Here is a 20,229-nt window from a genome sequence, read left to right as displayed (position 1 = left end):
GACACAGATTAATTTTTACTCATATTTCCTATTTTTCTGTTTTGACAATTGAATCTTTAAACGTGGCAGCACAGTGAATCTGTCATAACATCCCCTGACGGCTAATACTGTCAAATAACTGCAACTAAAAATTCCATTTTCTACTTGAGTTATTTCAAACTCAGCAGAATAGCAAACATTCTCAATTAAATCTGAAGCGTTTACTCCAGAAAGGCAGTGTTCTGTTTCAAGGGTATTTTTTTTTATTGCTAGGAAAAAGTTATAGAAAGTGATGACAGTGAATAAAGTCACCCACACCAAAAACATTAAAAGATAAGACTGATATGCGGTTGGAAGAATTCTACATAATATTCTTCTCAGTCATTTATCATGTCAATCTTCATTTAAATGAGGACAAATGTGGGATAAACTACAAAGCTTCTGTCTGCTATTTGATTTATATGTTGTGGCCTTTGTTAAAGGCAGGTTAAGCAATTGTGCCATGCTATACTACACCTGCCGCTTCAGATTTTTTGAGTGATGATCCAGTTCCAGTTCCCACGGGCAAGACTTGTGCATAATCCCTCTCAGTATGAGAGGGCACGGAGACAGAAAAAGACTCAGGCTGACCTCATGGCTGTGCATGCTGCATTCAAGGGTCATGAATTTGCAATTTCATGCCTTCCTATTAACTGCAGATGTAGAGAGCCACTTCTTCACTGCACTCTGCTGCCCGAGGTCTTGATTACAGTTTTCCTCAAGAGCCTCACCAGTTTTTCATACAGCATGCCATAATTAGGGTGACCAGATTGCTCTGATTCACCCTTGAAATTGCTCTGATTCAGCTTGGAGTTTGGTCTGCGTAAGTGTTTATATTTGTGCGAGTAAGTGTATTTTCTGCGAATCTGTGCCTTCAAGTATGTTGGTGTCTGCAAACGTGCATGTAGAACTGTCAGTGCTTGTCTGAATTCTGTTTAACCTCTGAGCTAAATATACAAAAAAAACTCTATATATGTTGCGTGTAGATGCCCACAAAGGCACCATTTTTTACCTAAATTTCAAGAGCAGACATGTTGCAAGACAAAAACCCTCTACTCCAACTATTGTTTCATAGGATGGCATGCCCATGTGCCAGAGATAATCAGAGTAGGGAACGAATACAAAACAAACTGTCTAATGCAATTACCAAATGGATTTTCTGTATATTTTAAGACTCTGAATATGTTGTAGATAATCATAGCATAAAAAACTGTTACAAAGTTGACCAGGGGATTTTGAAGATTTGAACATCATTATTAGGTAATTAACCTCAGCATCTGTAAGATATAAAACAGAAATTGTTATTTTCATGTTAATGTAGGAGATCTGTATATGGCACATAAAAAATGGGCAAAAAGAATCATTTTCTGTATGTCTGCATAAAAAAGTCATTGTTAGATGATCAGAATAATAATTCCATTGCCATCTGTTCTGTGGAGATAAACATGTTATATGATAAACACCCACCCACCCACCCACCCACACACACATATATATATATATATATATATATATATATATATATATATATATATATATATATATATATAAATCCTAGATTTGTGGTCTAGGATTCTTAAATCCTAGACCAAGAATACTAGGATTCTTGCTACTGACAAACAAATCTGTGTATTTTACTTTTAAATGAGTCGTTTTGCATGTTAAGAGAAAATGTTGCATTTGGAAATGCTCAAGGTTCTAGTCACCTACTGGATATTGTGAAGATTTTTGATTACACCAGTTTGGATTTAAAAAGCAGAGATGTCTGATCATTAGGGAATACAAGCACAACAATATCTGACACAAAGAATTCAAGTTTTATCAATTTTTGGACAAATTTGGGTATACAAAACTCTCACCTTTTTACAATCATATCTATGTTCAAGAGGAGTTTAATGCTTTCTTAATATTAAGATGATTTATTTGCAATTCAAGACTGCTCTGAGAGGGCACAACTAATCCCACAGTCAGTCAACCACGAAACTGAAGCACAAGCATCTATTTCTTTTTTTAAGAGAACAATAATACATGGCTACAATGTAAGAGACAAGTAAGCTGCTTGCAGACACACTACATTTACAGTGGTAAGAGATTGAAAGATGATAGATGATATTTCCATCAAACCAGCCCTAGGGGCATTTTTTGCAGGATTATATGCATGACCAACTGCTGTGTAATTAGGCTTTACACATTTTCACGTTAACACTGCACTGACAAAAACGCCATCACACCATTAAAACAGTTATGGAATAATGGAGCATTTGTTTAGAGAAGTCTCTGTCCAGTTCCCATTCATTTCATTCACTGCTTGTCCTATTATCATGTGGTAGTTTGAAGTCATGCAAACCTCACAGATTCACTTCACATTGATTGTTTTGGACAACGCCTTATCCTGCTTCAGCTGTGCAAAGAGGCAAATCTAAAATTTAGCCTCAGTTTAGCTTACTCCCGGGAGTAGAACAGCTGGACAGCTATTCCAAAGTTCCTGCAATCACTACAGAAACCATTTTAGACTGAACTGAAATACGGAAGGGGAACAAAAAGCAGTTTTCAGTCTAGTCAGTGAAGTTCTTGCTTAAAACTGAGTAGGTGTAAGCATCTCTTCAGTGACTCCAACACAATAATTTGCAAGGAAAAACAACATTTTAACAAAGTTAACAAACTTGCATTTGTCTTCATATCAGCAGAGCAGAAACATGGGGGTGGAGACAGCCTCTTGTGGCTTGACAGAAATAGCCAAACTATAATTGTAACTCAGGTCGAGAGCCTGCTTCTATTCTGCAACCGTTCAGTCACAATCAGAAAGAACAAGCATTTGGGGAAAGTCAGAGCCAGCAGCAAGAGGCAGCTGAAAGGGTCTCCATTATATTGAACAAGGAATCATTTATGGAGTTCTGTTTCTCTGTTCAGAGGCGATCTGACAAACACACTGACTTTAGCATGCATAAGGTTGAAGATAGCTGCACCTCCTTTCCATTATGGCATAATTTGATTTCAGGTGGAGTTTTAGTTTTTTCCCAGCAAGGTTTCCTGTTGGCATCTCATGAAATATCATATGCAGGACAAAACATTAGCAATATAAAATATCATGTCTTCATATTATGACATAGACTATATTTTTCTGTTAACATCATCGCTGCTCACACAATGAGATCATGGTACAATGCATCACTCGCAGGGATGCATTATTCAAGAACTTCCCTGAAATTAATTTAGACCAGTTGAGAGAGACAGAAAAAAAAAACTGCAGTTAAAAAAATCTTTTCTCTAGTTTGTCTGTTGGATCTTAACAGGCTCCTCTCCCCTGTTCACAAGCCTACATCGAGATTTTACATCAGTTCTCAGCTTAAATCTGCTTTTGTCTGATTGCATCTTCAAAAATTGTGCTCTGCAAAGACAGAATTATGTAATATCAGAACACAGATGGGGGTTACCTCAACCTTAAACCACACATAATTCCTCAAGACATAAAGCGGATATATCCAGTGCTCCATGTAAGCCAGCTCAATGCTTGCCTGCAAATCTACAGATAGCACCATTAAGGTTAAAGGGAATGTGTGAAAAGATTAGTGTGCAGGTTAGATATGTACTACAACGCTCCTGTTATTTGTCTCAGTATGCTGGGCCTGCTCAGTACTTTTTGTAAAAGTACTGCTCTGGGTGACTTCCGGTTCTGTATAGTAATATGCAGAAAAAGACCACAGCAACACTGCCATAAGTGTTTGGTGAACATATGTCAGTCATACTTGATTTGGTTTCAGGGCAAGCAGGGCTGTGAAAAAAGCCCAAAGGCTCATAACATATGTGTACTGTAGTACTCTCAAGACAAGATCAGTCTTTACATGAACATATACAACATCCCACATCTTTAGATTATCCAATTTTGTAGAACTGAAATGTGATGCTTCAGCATTTCCTGAACACTGCTCTTAATCTACAATCTTGCCTTTTACCTTATCCCTCATGCATATTGTGGAAATGGCAGCAAATGCATGAAGCAGTAATTAGGAATGTTGGAATAAAAGCATTAAACTGACACAGTCCACAGCGGAGAGGAAGCTCTAAATGTAGAACCAACTAGCAAGAAGCAGGCTGGTGTCAGAACAAGAAATTCATTTAAGCAAACCCAAAGATGCTGCTGGAATCCAAAAAGTAAACTAACATGAGGCTGAATACAGACTAAACAGAGGCTGAGTGTCACAGATGATGATCTGACTGAAAGCAAAACAAACACTGGGGTGGGGGAAAAAGGTGAGTGGGTGTTTGTGAGAAATAAGTGCTGGTTCAATATTGTGACTGACTAAACAGGACAAATCCAACAGAGGAATAATGGCTGGAAACAGTGGATAAAAAAACAAAAGTGAGCAGACAAGAAAACAGAGACAAGCTGAACAACATTCACAAGAAATAAGGCTCCCCAAAAATAAGAGAATCAAAGTTGATAGAAAAAGAAACTGAACAAAAGCGGAGTGTCTGAAATCCACGACAAAAGGAAACATGAGGATTTAATCCAAACATCCACCCAAGAAATGAAAAGATAGCCAACCGGAACTCAACAAAACCAAGAGCGATGACATTAAAACGAGACATAAAATAAATCTGTAGACAAAAGGATGCAGTGAAGTGAACATTCGGTTATATCAAGTCACAACAACGAAATGCGTGCCTGCTACAATAGTGTGCTTCATGAAGAAGTGTAAAAAGCTCCAGAGGAGTCATACTGGTTGTTTTAGTAAGGGCTTTAAGGTTGGCTGCAAGTGTGTGTTGTGACTGAGTTTCTCAAAAGTGTCAAACACCATTAATTAGAATTAATGTATTACTTAAGGCTAGACATATCCAAACACAAGTCAAGAGTTCAACTAAAACAAAAGCACTTCCAGCACTTCCTGTTCTTGAGGCTTATGATCCAGAAATCTTAGCATGGATTTTCAATATCCTTGTATCTCATCCTTTAAACAACGCAGGGCGTGCCTTGACTCTCACTGGTTTGATGACAGAACACTGTGACAGAGTCCTCAGATCTCCTGTCAATAGAGACAAGTAAAAGCTTAACCTTTGTGTACTCCATCAATGACTGCTGGTAAGTGTACAGTACATAACATCTTCTTTGACACAGCAAAATGCTGTTATTTGAGATAATCTGCATATTTGATAAATATTGAACTTCTGTTTAAAATTCTGTTTTAGTTTTTTTTTTTTTTAATGTATTAACCTTGAATTATCAGCAGTGATGGGATTTCCTTTTTTTAGAACAACAGTCCAGATCTTTATGTTCCCCCATAGCAACACCTGCCTATTACCACTGATGCCAGTGCAAATGTTATGCCAACAGGGCTTGAAATGAACTTGACTCAGCTGCCAAATACGGGGTAAAAACTGGCAGGTGTTGTGTCAGCTCCATCGGCCACCTGAGCTTTTGTGATCTTGGTTTTCTATGAACACGAAGCTTCGCCATGGTGATGGCTCTTTTGTGTTGTCTGTGTATATGTGCGCATGCACAAAAACTATACAAAATATAATTTCTTTAAAAAGTTTATCCCCCTCTCATCCATTCTACTGATGTCATTTGATGCTGACAAAGTCTGTTTTGTTCATTCTTTGCACAGTATGTTCTTTTTTTTTTGTGGCAATCCACACTATCTGCATAATGAATAAAGGAGGAAATTATGATGTATTGTGTGGTGTGTGACTGTCATGAGTAGTGCTCTTTTGAGAGAATCCGCTATGAGAATGCCAGTCGTAAGAAAACTGCCTTGCAATTTGAAGAAAGTGTACTGAGCATATGGCATTATCTCTGCACTATGAAAAAGGTTGTAGACGTGCAAGATCCTTATGCATCATGCACGTCCATCAAGAGGGAGTTTGATCAGTTGCGGAATCATTATGCATCACGCTAACCCCCCAAAAAACTTTCATAGTCACAAGGAATTTTCTTTAGTGATGAAAATGGAAGACAAGGAGTCCTACAGCATTTGGTATGGCCTCTGAAGAGCCCTGAACACCATCAAGTCATTCTGAGATCATATAAACAGACACGCCACTAAACTCACAGTACCCTCAGAAAGTGCGCTTCAGTAGCTACTAAAAGAAATTCTACTGTTTTTCAGACGGGAAAGTCATCATACCAGAGGCTGATTTAAACTGAGTTCTTTGTATTTGTATGAAGGAGATTCAGCAAACACACACATTCATCAGCAGTTTTCTTTTGGAAAACATCAACACTCTACATTTATTTTGTTGATACTTGACGTCCATGGACTCCAATTGTGTTGCAGTTCAGTCGACAAGGTCAAAGTAATGCAATACAACGACATGATGAAAACATCTTTCCCTCGCTGTAACTTAGAGTTTGGAAAATGGAACTCTAATCAATAAACTACATATATGTTCCACGTGGGAACAGGTAGCTCATCCCCATGTGGAATATTCTGGTGAGTAGCTGTTACCTGATCAGGTCTGCTGTTTGCTATAAAACTCCCAATGGTGCAATTATTTCTACTGAAATAATAAGAAAAACGGAGGTAAAAAATAACCTTAGTTTGCCAATTAGTGATTAATGCTTAAAATAAAACTCATTCATCAAGCAGGCATTTGATGTTTGAAAACTGCAACAATTCATAAGCATTGGCTTTCACATCTATATTTACCAATGTCTAATAATTATATCTGAATATGTAAAACACTTCATTAGGATAGTTTTAGAATGCCTTTGCAAATTCAGAATTAAGTCAATAATACCAAAAGAATGAAACAAGGTCTATTTGAAAATAAAAGTCCTGCATGAAGGTTTCATTTGGAAGAACCTGCATGGTTCTGAAAGTGCAGCTGTCATACCTGGTCGTACCAGGAAAGCTGTAACCGGTTCACACTGAACTGAAAGCATGACAGTTATAAACTAGACTGGAAATATACTTTACTTTTCTCCCTGTATCTCAATAGTCTTTGTTGCTTTCTGCTTCTCTGTATCTAAGTTACAAACTAACTCAGAAGGAAATTCATTTCAACATCGTATTCAGTGGCACTCCCTGTTCCACGGTGCTCAGGATTTCAGTGTATTCAGAATGTCAGCGTTTAATATTTCATTCGGTGTTGTTCTGTTGTAGAATACTGGACTCAGTTTATTTTGGTTGACTCTTTGGAAATGCTGCATACAACTGGAAAAACTTTAGACTGTGTGTTGACAAGGCAGTTTAGATTATAAGGAAAATGATTAAAATTTTACATCTTTTTTATTTATCTATTTACTTGTTTATTTTCACATTACTATCAGGGCTAACACCCTATGTGTCCTATTTTTCAATCTTTAAACGAGGCTTTCAGGCCAAGTTACACATCATTTTGCTTTCACATACCGATTCTCCTGCTCCAGTTAGTTTCTGCCATTCTGCGTGCTGATTTATTGAACAAGTTTAATTCCAGCATTGCAAAAGAAACTCTTGCTTTAATGTTATTTCTTTTACTGTAAATCATGGACTTCCAACATAATTTCAGAAAGCAGTAATGCACCATTAAATATGATGTTTATTTGTTTTCTGCAGCTTTGGCCTCTGGTAAATATCTAAAAATAACTTGTGTTCCTCCAGAGATGTTATAACTGACTTATCAATCTGACTAGGAGAATTTCAGACTGAAAAATAGGCATTTTCACAATTAATCTAGGCTACTTTACCCCTGATATGATATATTTCTATGGGACATTACGGGCGTCCTGATATAATATGAGTTTCCACTTTCAATTTTCTCCTTTGCTCCCCTTGGTTTGATTCCTATTCAAGTTTCAAAAAATGGGTACACTGAGAAAAAAAATCAATTCGATCCATACCCAGAGGCTGCTTTCAGGGGCTCCTAAACCTGCATTTCTTCTGTCCTCATAAATTTATTGCTTGTCTCAAAGTCCTTTGTGCGGCAGCACAGATGAATGTCAATCTCAAACAGCTAAGACCAAAGTGAAGGTTTGAGCACCACACACAAATCAGCTCAAGTAAATGGAATTGACAGACGTCATCCACCAGAAAGTGGATTTTATTTAAAATAACACATTTTAAAAAGCTTGTCATTAATAGTATGAGTGTTTAGTGAGAGAAAAGTTGTAACATATAACATCAAACTGGTGACATTTAAATCTAAGGTCTGTTTATTTTGACAGAAAAAATGGGGATTTTTAACATTTACATTAGTTTCCACACAAAATGCACTACTCACACATGTATTATCTTTTAGGGCTTTTAAGTCACATTGTAAATAGAATGGGGCTGCACAGTAGCGCAGTGGTTAGCACTGTGGCCTCACAGCAAGAAGGTCGCTGGTTCGATTCTTGGCTGGTTTGGTCAGTGGCCTTTCTGTGTGGAGTTTGCATGTTCTCCCCGTGTATGCGTGGGTTCTCTCCGGGTACTCCAGCTTCCTCCCACCATCCAAAGACATGCATGATAGGTTAATTGGTCACTCTAAATTGCCCCTAGGTGTGAGCGTGAGTGTGGTTGTTCGTCTCTCTGTGTGTGGCCCTGCGATGGACTGGCAAGCTGTCCAGGGTGTACCCTGCCTGTCGCCCAAAGCCAGCTGGGATAGGCTCCAGCTTCCCCGCGACCCTGAATGGAATAAGCGGTTCGGAAAATGAATGAATGGATGAATGCATAAATGCATGAAAGCAAATTCTAACGTGTTTTTGTTTAAGTACGCAGTGTCTACAGGAGACAACTAGAAGAGATATTTTTTTTGTTCCTTTCTGCATCAATGCAGACTTAGGAGAGTAGTGAATATGGGCAAAAATATTTTAAATTCGGTGCAAAAGCCCTTTATGTCGTCGGAATTATTAGATAAGAAACACAAAAGTAAAATTCATTTGCCTACAAAAAAATAATTACCATGAGAGGGAAGCAAAAGACCAGCTACACCATTGTTAACCAATTTTACTACAAAAAAGTTTCATCAGTTGTGGAAAGCTAACATTAAGCTAAATTATATATACGGACTTTACAAGCTTGGAGAGATTTAATGGACCAGGGAGCAATTTGGTCTCTTAGCATAATTTTGTTTTTGTTTTTTTTACAGTAGTTGACCTTTTTCATTAAACTACTATGGGTTGGTTTCTAAAACAAAATGACCTAAACCTATATTTGCACAATCTTTATTTTTTGTTTTATTTGTAGGCTAGATATAGGATAGCACAAATAACTTTAGTCAAACTTGTTCATGAAAACCTGGCAAAAGCACAAACTATTTCACAGGCTGAGGAGAGGAGAGTTATCAAGCAAGGTGATATTGAGGTAAAAGGTAGAGAAACAAAGAGGTTTTCTCATCCTTTAGTACAATCAGTGGCTTGTCTCCAGGGAAGCAAAGCTGTTTCTCCTCTGTCGCCTCCTCTGTCATCCACGCTCAAAAGGAGGGACCTTGGTGAGGAGCAGAGCACAGCGAGTGATGAAGACATCCTTAGTGAGGAGGAGTGAAGGGAATGAAGCTCACACTTCACAGCATTCACACAACCACAAGGAGACAATGGGGAGGCACCGTGCTCAGTATCAGACAAACACATCGATGCAGGAACGCCACACAAGAAAACAAGAAAGGGCTGCATCATGAAAGACATCACAGGGTTATTCTAAAGCGATGGTTTAAAGACTCTTGGAAGCATTTGAAGATGTATTCTTCTATGTTTGAGTGTTGCGCTTTGAAAAGAAAATGCTGACATGCTGAAAGTTTATTCTCCGTTTAATTGACAACTCCACAACTTTGAGGTTCCGCAGCCTTGACCTTGCCCTCACCATTATTTTAAGCAACCGATTGGCATAAGGAGGTAGCAGCCTGTGCTGTAATTTACATTATATAATGGTGGCATGCTGTCCTCCACCACTGCTCTGTCTTGACTGCGAATATGCATCAGGGGAAGGGCATTCAGAGATGATATATATGCATGACAGGCAGGCAAAGTTCAGCCTTATGCGATTTAATCAACATCATTTAATGCTACATTGTACAAAATGGCAATTTTTCATTGCAAAAAACACTAAAAATGAGATGGTACAGGTGGAAACAGCATGTGCTACACTGGACATACATAAAAATGGAAAATTCACCTTTTAATGTGCCCATTAAGTAGCTCACCAAAACAAATACAATGACTAGTTTTCATGATCACAGATATGTTTCCTTTTTGATGGATTCACTGGACAAAATGTAAGCCAACAGTATCACAGCGTGCTATTTTGTTAGCTGTGTGAAATTCTCAGCTCATTCACCAGGCTGTAACTCTGACATGCGTCAGCCACCCGGATGGTGGTGAATGTCAACTGAATGAGGGGCTAGAGGGTAAAAAAGACTTGTTGTTAAAGCAACCTTTAATTAGATACAGTATGACTCCAGATCTGATTTTAGGTTCATGACACGGCCCAGTTGAGGCTAATTAGAAGTAAAATGGTGGCAGTGGAGCTCACCCTTTGACCAATGATAATGACAAATTCTGCCGCTATATTAATGAATGATCGCATGCTTTTAACGGGTATGAAGAAAAAGTAACAAGAAGGAAAGTAAAAAACACAAACATTTTTCTGACGAGCTAACAGAATGAAAGGTTATCAAGAAAAAACAAAATCAGAATTACTCTAATGCGTACAGTAGCTAATGCACTTGCTATCAGGTCAGTGTTGGGTATCCTTGAGGAAGCCCCTGGGTTCTTTGTTCTTGCCTGTTATCAGCGCAAGGTGCAGACATTTAATAATTCATCTGTTTTTGTGAATTATTATTATTACTACTTTTTTTTCCCTCAGTGAGCCAAAGACAAAATAATTGATTTTCATTTGGAGCTATTCTGAGACAGTGAAGAGGATGGTGAGGGGTGGGAAGGATTTCTCAAAGGAAATGCTTCGATTTATTATGAACAAGACACAAACGTGATTAAGCCTAATTGGACATGGATAGCAGTTGATACATTATCCTGTCAAACAACAAAACATATCCTTCCATTTATGTCCATGTGACTCTTTTTGTATCACATCTATGGAGCGCTTCGTGTTGCACTGGCCATAAAATGAAATAAGCAGGGAGGTGAAACATAGGGTAAATTACTGAGTAATAAAGGGACAAACAATCCCCCGTGGAAACCACAAGTCTGCAATGAGAGGACATAAAGCAAGTATGTCTGGGTACAGCTGGTGAGCTGGATGGAACTGACATTCTCTCCGGGAGCTTGAGTCATTCCATGAGCCAGTTTTGATCAAGATTACTTTTCTTTCTTTTTTTTAATTCTCTAAAAAGTCCAGAGGAAACAGTTATTCGCTAACAATCCAACAAACAGCAACTCCTTCAGCACATAGACACACTATCTAATATGCACACATTCGTACACACTCTCTAAATTCTTAATCCTTCGCTCAAAGTTGCTGTTTTTAGGGTCTATTGTTTCAGGGTTTCGCTTTTACTCCACTAATCCCATCTTTTTCTAAATAGGCACCTAAATGTACATAATGCTTAATTAAGGCTGTGCGTTCATTATTGAAGCAAATCCCAGTTATATGGGATGAGACAGTAATTAAGTCTCTATACATCTTAGTGCCCGCCTCTGTTTCTTAAGGTTATAAATAACAGCTCTGCCACTTCACGAAGGGTATCCTTTAAATTACATCCTGGAGCTTTATGAAAGGTTAGACGAAAGGATTTCTGAAATTACGTGACAAGATGTTTAAACAGCTAAACAGGCTATTAAGGTGCTTTTCATCAAGCGGAGAAGTCACAACCAAACGGTCATCTAAGTCAGACAAAAACACAGCCGACTTGCGTCCCTTAGACAGTAAGCGCATCAAGCTTACTGGCTTCCCAAGGTCAGGCTCTGTTCTGAAGGGGGTAAATAACCTTTCTCTTAATCTTTGGAATGTCATATAGGAATCACTTTGTGTGATAACAAATAATGACCACATCTTGACCATTGGGAAAGAGGTATTGATTTATTTTCCCCCAGCAACAAGTGAAATTATGACCTCTGCTTTATAGGGACAGATTTGTCATTGTTTACAGACTGAAATATCTGTTTTTGCGACTGTTTAAAGGTCTAAATGTATTCAGTAAAGCCACAAGATAATTGTATTATATTGAACAAATTTCTGAAGCTAACTATTCCAAATTCGGCTTCTACCCACCAATCACATACATGTATATGAATCTTTAAATTTGTGAAATGCAAAATAGTTTGATGACAATTATGATTCCAAATGGTTTTAGATGTTTACCAGTAACTTAAAAAATACACTGTATGAGTTAAAAGATTTAAAAAAAAAGAAAAAAAAAAGGGGTCTCTGTCATGATTTACAGACTGTGGTTGTGATTCGTACAAATTTACAGTTGTTTATGTGATGAAGCAGTTACTTTGTAAAAGAACTGAGCTTGGGTTGAAAATAATGTAAATTTAGCCAGCAATACTCAGGAAAAAATGAGAACTATGACTAGACTGGAGGTTAAAATGCCATCTAACGCTCTCTGGAAATCTCCTTAAAATTTCTCAGTCAGACTTCAAAGAACTGCAAGTTTTTTCTCTGGATGTAACTCGGCTGACCTTTCGAAACAACGGGGTCAACCAACAAAGAGTCAAATAGCCAAAAAACAATACAATTTAACGTCTTTTCACACTGATGATTACAGCTTGTTGCAGGCTGAAGGAAGCAGGTTTTGACAGTAAATTCAATAATCGGATGATTCTCTCCATCAGCCTATTTCAGCATTTTCCTTCAATGAACTTCTCATCCCAAAGCTTTACTTCAAATCTCAACTTTGAATTTTGAAAACAGCATTGTGCCTCAACCATAAGTTATCATTCAGCGATCACACCGACAGGCACAGAACTGCATAGTTAACGTTCGGGATTAAACGTCAGTTAACACAACATATAATTAAAGACAAATTTATGGGTGTTCATAAATTACCAGGAAATAAATGTTTGGCGCAGCTATAATATGGTGTTATTATGCTTCATAATTTAGCGAGCCATTCCGAGTGCAGAAAAGTACGTTTAGCAAGTACATCGGTTAAACTTTGATTACAATATGTTTCCACTGTAACGCTTCACAGCGTCCTGACTACATTGTAAAAGGTGGTATCGTCTGCCATTTCTGGTAGCTCAAGTCAAGAGAAGTTGGTTATCTTGCTACATGTTTGGTTAGTTTTATATCTTTTAAATATCATTTTATAAAACATGAACTTATCTTTGCTATAGAAGGACGTCTCAGTGATTTCCCATCGTGTTAGCTGGCACAGTGCCGTTCACTCTACGCTGACACACAGGGAGACTGACTTCATCTACCGCCTTTGGCACAAGATATCACCTTTTACAGGGAAGTCGGGACGTTGCAAAGCAGCCAATAAAGGATGACCCTATTCGAGGCTTGTGATTGGTTGGAATAGCGGCACATTAATAATGCTTAATAACGCCGTGTTGACAGTACTGAGCACAGATGCTGCATTGTGAATGTGTGCATGTGTGTGCGCGTGAGTCTGCACAGATAAGAAAATACACAAATGTGTGTGCTATGTGCACAGAATTAACTTTTATTAGTTAGGATTCTTTGTTTCTTACAGTGGGAAAAAAATGCTCAAAATTGAACTGAATTTCTTGCTAAACATGCATTTCTGCATGTAACACCATACTAACAGGAGGCACATAATGTGCGTTAAAAAATACAAAAAATAATCAAGAATGTGGCATAATTGTTTGCTTTTAAATGGTAAAATGGTTACACTTTTATTCAATTTCCAGATATGAGTTATTACAACAATAATTCATTTAAATGATCACTTGGTGCTGTTTTAGTTGACTAAAAAGTCATTTAGGTGACTAATACCTGAAATCATCAGGCTTAATAAAGCAAACATATGCTGATATTGTTCAATAAAAATATGAGAACCCTTGAAACTTTAAACTCCACGGAGTGAAGGACAGCAGCTGAGGTGCTAAGAGTTCAGGGTTTTGTAAAACTGGATGATTGAATTTCTTGGCAGAGGATTAATTAAAATGATAATTCTAATTTATGAAGCCCTTTAAAAAATTAAACTATTCTCCTTGTACTGCTTCCTGTTAATTAAGTTTTTCCTCTTATTTTCTTGCTCTGTCCTCTTTACTTTTTCTTTACTTCCCACTGAACTTGACATACTAATAGGTTATGAATAATTCTGTTTCAGTTTAGATGACAATTAGCTCACAATGCCAGAGGCCATTCTTCTTCCCTTTTAGTCGAGTGGGGATTTAAGACCCAGCTGAGTTAGGGTGCTCCAATAAATCCCAGGACCACATCATTCCCTTGTTCCCACCCAGCACTGAAAAAAAAACAAAAAAACTATTAAGCGAGTAAATTTACTATCAGTAATACTTGGGAAATGCTAAAAGAAATGCATAGAATTGGTTGAAAAAAAATACAGAATGGAGGGTCAAGATCATGCTGGGGGAAAAAATGTAAAAGATACAGAAAAAAAAAACATACATTTTCTAGGTCATAAAATCTGACAATGAGGTGGTATCCGTCCAGTGTTCCACTAAATTGAACTTTTGTTAATTAGTCACAAGACTACATGGACATCAGCTTTTTTCTCTTTTTTCTCAGGTTGAAATTGATACATCATGCAAGAGAAGCAGCTGCCATTTGTGAGACTTGGATTCATTGATTGCAGCAAATGGACTTGTACTTCTATAGCGCTTTTCTAGTCATACAGACCACTCAAAGCGCTTTACACTACTTGTCACATTCACCCATACACTCACTCAGTTTGGGGTTCAGTGTCTTGCCCTAGGCATTTCAGGGGAAGCCTGGAATCGATCCCCCAACTTACCAGTTGAAGGACAACTGCTCTTCCTCCTGAGCTACAGCCGCCCCCAGCAAGAATTAAACGTTAGACAAGAGGCATGAAACCTCCCATATTGACCAAATAAAATAAGAAGCCAGCTAAATAATGATAATGGCAATTACAAGATAGAAGAAAATACGTTGGAAGTAAGTGATATAAAGCAGAGTAACCAACAGCAAACCAATAGGACAGATAAACGGATACACAGAAAGTATATTTGTCCTCAAATGTGGATCATAGAAATGCAGAGTGCACCAAAATAGTTTGTACCTCCGCCAACACTGACTTCTTGTTCCTAGAGTAGAAAGAAATCTGCCTTATAAACTATAATATGGTCTCAATGTGTACTCTCAAACAAACCCATCCTCAGGTATTAAGTCTGTTCATGGTCAAAGGAAACAACAGGTATATATTGTAATTCACAATCCCCACTAAAATCTTATCAGGTTTTTGTAATTTTAAGGACCTGGACAGAAAAACAGAAAAAAAAAAATGAATTAATTGTTGATGTCATACAGATTGTGACAAAAGCAGAAGAAAGCTGCAGTGCTTCTTAATCAGCCCACTATTGATTGATGCTTGATTGTTTGTATGTTTGTTCATGAATGTCACAAAAAGAAACTTATTAAGAAAACCAGCTAGATTCTCCAGGGAAAAAAAAAAAATATTATTAAACTTTGCACAAATCTATAATTGATTTCCTGTTGCCATGGGAATCACAAGCTAGTTGTCCAAAGATTGCAGTGATGAATGTTTGTGTTTGTCAACCAGGCCAGCTTGCTTGGCTCAGAGAGGGGTGAGTTTCACCAAAGGCAGTTGTGACGACATGACTGCTTATGTAATAAACAGAGATTCCTTTCATTCAGAGGGAACCAAGATTTACACAGGATGGCATCAATTATTATTATTATTATTATTATTATTATTATTATTATTATTATTATTATTATTGTGTAGGCTAATAGTAAATCTGGTAATAACTAGTCTTGTCAACATGATCTCAGGACAGGATGCATGCAGTTGCTACATTGGCTCATAGTGAAGAATGAAGTTCACAGTAAATAATATTAGTACGCTCATCTTATTCTGTACCAATGTAATAAAGTTATACACAGTTCAGTACAGTTTTAATATATTTTGCAGTCAGTTTCTAAAGCCACTATCTGCTGAGTGAGTTTTATTTTTAGTTCTAAGCCCCTCCTTTCTAATTTATTTTGTCATGAGGAAAAAAAACTTTCATTCTAGATAACCTCTTACCTCTGTATAGTCTCCTTTAGGAGAAGGAGGTGGCATTGTTGTTTTCATCATTCATGTTTCTTGCACTTTTTGCATATGGTGCATCATAACATACTGTTGTGTTTTCTACCGGATAACATAAAATTTGTGGCACGCTGGTGTTTACAAAGAGATCGGCTATTTATGGATTAATTGTTCTTGGCTTTAATGCAACACAGTAGGCCTGAATCTGATAAACCAAAAAAAAAATCCCAATATTTTGCTGAAACTAAATACATTATATATGTCTGCCTTTTTTCTTCTTTTTATAAAATAATTCTTAGTTAAAATGTTCAGTTTTCACTCAATGTCCCGATTATGTCTTAAGTACTTTTATTCATTTCCAAACTTCAAATCAGAACTTTTTACATTTTCCCTCTCTGCTCAACACATCTGTGCAACGATGTAAACAACAAGAATGACATGATTTCCATGCTTTAAAACATACAGCTACTTTGTATCAATAAAAAAATGCATCATTTTTGGAAAATATATGTGAATCATACAGCATATACTTAATAGAAATAGGTCAACTTCTATTCCTATATGTCAACAACAAAGTGTAAACAACAAAAATAGGACGTTTGCTCAGTTTTGTAGCTGTGTAATTACATTGTCTTATGATATGATCCCAGAGGGAAATTACAAAACAATAAAATGTCATTAAAATGATAAAATATCTTTGCTAAGTGAGTTGTAAAGCCATACTACAGACAATCACTTTAAGATCAGCGGTGATTTATTTTTTTTTTTACCAGGTACTGCGGGGAGGCGGGCCATTACGTAGTGGGTGTCTTTGTCAGTATTGTGTTGAGTGCAATGCTGCAGCAAATTCACAACTTCACAACTAACACAGTGCACAAATACACTGATAACGCTTAAGTTTCTGTTTTTTCATCTGTTTTTACATCTCCGATGTTCTTATGTGATCATTTCCATCTTCATGAAATTACCGTGGGCAGGGAGTGAATGCATTAATACAACAGCCTTTGTTTTACTCTGACGACCTCTTGGATGTGTATGCCCCCCATATAGTTAGGGTTTGGCTTCAAACATAATGATTAAATGGTACAAACTACAAATTTGTTAAAATTAGGTTAATAGTTGCAGTATATAGTGCCGCACACTTCTATAAAATAGTGCCCGCTCTTAGGCGGAAGCATATTGAGTGTGATCGTTTTGGTCCATTTGTTTTTGCCGTGAACCTGCTGCAGTAAAAAGGGACACGCAGTACTCAACCTGGTGTTGTCCTCGTCTACTCTGCACCACAAAGTGTGTCGTATTATGGTAACAGAAAACACCACAATAGTTATGACTTACCTATGTTTTAGATTCATGCGTCTTGATTCTGGCTATCTGTCACAGGATACCTAGTCAGTTCACAATTTATAACCATGAACTGTAATGTTTCTGTAGACAAAAGGACAAATATGTGTGTGTTCCAGTAAAACTGGACTTTTATTTCACAGTTGTTAATATTTTTTTCCCCAAACAATTTATTCTATTTTGCTGGAGACCAGCATTTGTGCTAGGTTTGTCCCTCCAACATCTCATATAAAACTTGAAACCTCACATATTTTGAGTGATCAAGAGATTTTTCTTCTGCCTGCAGGCTTTCACAGCTAACAGGTTTTCAATCCTAGCCACACTCCCCAACCTGCTGACTGTGAACAGTACCTCTCCACGCAGTGCATGCACCGTTATTTTAATTATTAATCTTTTTAAATATACACTGAGTGCTCTCAGCAAGAGGCCATTAAAAATATGTTTCCTTGGCTTATATACAGTGATAGTACTCACACATAACCGTAAGAAAAATATTCCCAGAAGCCAGGACAACCTTCTCCCTCGTTGCGCGGTCGTATATGCCTACGTGGCATTCATAAGGGCCGTTGTCTGAGATCCGCACTTCTGGGAGCCTGTAAAACACAAAAGGAACCTGTTAACATGATCCCAAGCATTCATCTGTGTGTTTGAGTGTTTGCTTAAACTGATAAAACATCCAAAAACATCCAAATTAAAATGAGATTAAAAAGAAACAAAGATGGATACTTTATGATAGTACATTATATCAAGCTTATTTTGTTCCATTTGGTCATTTTAACACTCCTGTGTTTCTTGACATGACATTGAACAAGGGGTGTCTTATTTTGCAGGAAGTGATATCTATGAAATGTTGCATACGGCAACATGATAAACACTCCCCGCTGCACGTTCCCTTTCCAGTGAGATAAACTCCCGAGCACAGGGACGGCAGAAACACATACATTGCAGAACATTTCTATCAAGTAACTGCCTTACATGTTACACAAAGCAACTTTAAAACTTTTTTTTTTCTTTTTTGCAATAATCATACATAAAACAGTTAAGGCAGCTAAAGCCACAAATACAGACCCACTGTAGTGTTTTTATATGTTATTTATATACAAACTACTGAGTGAAAGGACCAGTTAACTGGGTCTGTTAATCATGTTGACATTTTATCTCCTGATTCTAAGTGACAGTATTTACAAAATGGTTTTGGTCAACTTTTTTTAAATGGTTTGCATAATTTAAACTGAAAATTTATGAAAGATTTTCAGGTAAACTAACAGCTTTAGTGCAATACTCCAGCAAATTACACTCATTAAAGATTGATTCTTGTGTACTAAAACATTCATTAGCATGACTGATTCACGGAAAACACAAAAAGCAAATGCATATTATTTACTGCGCTCTACATTAATGCAGAGTAGACATACATCAAGTCATAAAGTCTTTAGCTTTATCATTATGAACATTAAATCAAAAACATGTACAGCATAATGGCTTCATGTATTTGTATTCCATCAAATTTTTGAATAAATATTAATATTTTCTTTTTTTCATTTAAAAAAAAAAAAAAGACACAACCTGAACTATATGTGCCCTGCGATGGACTGGTGAGCTGTCCAGGGTGTACCCTGCCTTTCGCCCAAAGACTGCTGGGATAGGCTCCAGCTTCCCTGCAACCCTTCATCGGATTAGGCAGTTAGGATAATGAATGAATGAACGAATGAATGCATGAACTACATGTTTGATCTAGATTTTTTTTTGTCACAAAAAAAAACCAAAAAAACCCCCAAAACTTTTATAAAAACAAATTTTGTCTCTGGCACTTGTGTTTACTTTATGACAAATATAAATATCTTTCTAAAAAAACATGAAAAGTGATTTTAGAAAATGGTTTTACACATCTTTCCCCCCATAATTTCCCCATTTGATTTCTTCAAACTTCTGCACAGCAACCAACATCTATTCAGTCTCTGACAGTAGATGACCATTTTTGAAAGCAGCACGGAGCTCACTCTGTATTCCATGTCTGGCTTCTATGTCAGCAGTGATAATCAAAGTGAGACACCACCAGTCACTTTAAGCTCCTGTGATTTATTCCCACAAAACAGGAACAATTGTCCTTGCCACCCAGGTGTTTCAGACGGGGACCTCTTCTGAAACAGAGTTAGGGTTCTCACTGCAGCCATGCTTTAATGAGTTCAGCTCAGTGTTTGTGTGTGACTGTATGTGTGTGTGTGTCCAAGTATTTGTGTGAGGCAATGGAGCTCCCTCTTTTAAAAAGCAGAAAAGTCTGTGGAGCGACTCAAAATATTTTAACAGTCTCAACCCCGCCAAGCGTGATGCATTTTTCTAAACTGTCTTTCCACTGTCTTTTACATCACAATGTGGCAATCCGAAGACTTTACACACAGAAATGTAATTTTATCCATCTATGTGTCATCTGCTAAAGTGCAATAAAATATTGTCACCCTCTCAAAATAATGGCTTTTACCAAGTTTTTCAAAAAACACAAACAATTTGATTTCTTGTAGATATCTGCTTGAGTGTTTGACTGAGGCCATTGTTTTAAGATTGGTAGCCTGTCGTCAGCAAAATCCTGATGACTAATTTTGGGTTCATCATCAGTCTCAGCAGGGGTCTGGGTTATTAGCTGCCTGAAGCTTTCAAAAGCATTTAATGGGGACATATGACGTAAGACATTTGCATAACATTCTGTGACTAGTGATTTTTACATGTTTGGCAACACACTGACAACGTCAAATCCCAAAGTAATTAGCTAGCCGACTCAGTCTTTCTTTATATTGA

At 37.3% G+C, this 20,229-nt stretch overlaps 1 protein-coding gene across 1 annotated transcript in view; it reads right to left on the bottom strand.

Moving 5' to 3' along the window:
• Nucleotides 1-20,229, bottom strand: part of igsf21a (immunoglobin superfamily, member 21a) — a gene marked incomplete at both ends in the record, with an annotated part of 171,435 nt that overhangs the window by 44,216 nt on the left and 106,990 nt on the right. Inside the window, one exon of the mRNA XM_079243027.1 lies at nt 17,911-18,029. Coding sequence (XP_079099153.1) covers nt 17,911-18,029 — 119 coding nt within the window. The remainder of the gene's footprint in view (nt 1-17,910; nt 18,030-20,229) is intronic.

Source organism: Telmatherina bonti, assembly GCF_933228915.1.
Source record: "Telmatherina bonti genome assembly, chromosome: 6".
Taxonomy (NCBI): Eukaryota; Metazoa; Chordata; class Actinopteri; order Atheriniformes; family Telmatherinidae; genus Telmatherina; species Telmatherina bonti.
This window is presented reverse-complemented; position numbering and strand designations above follow the sequence as displayed.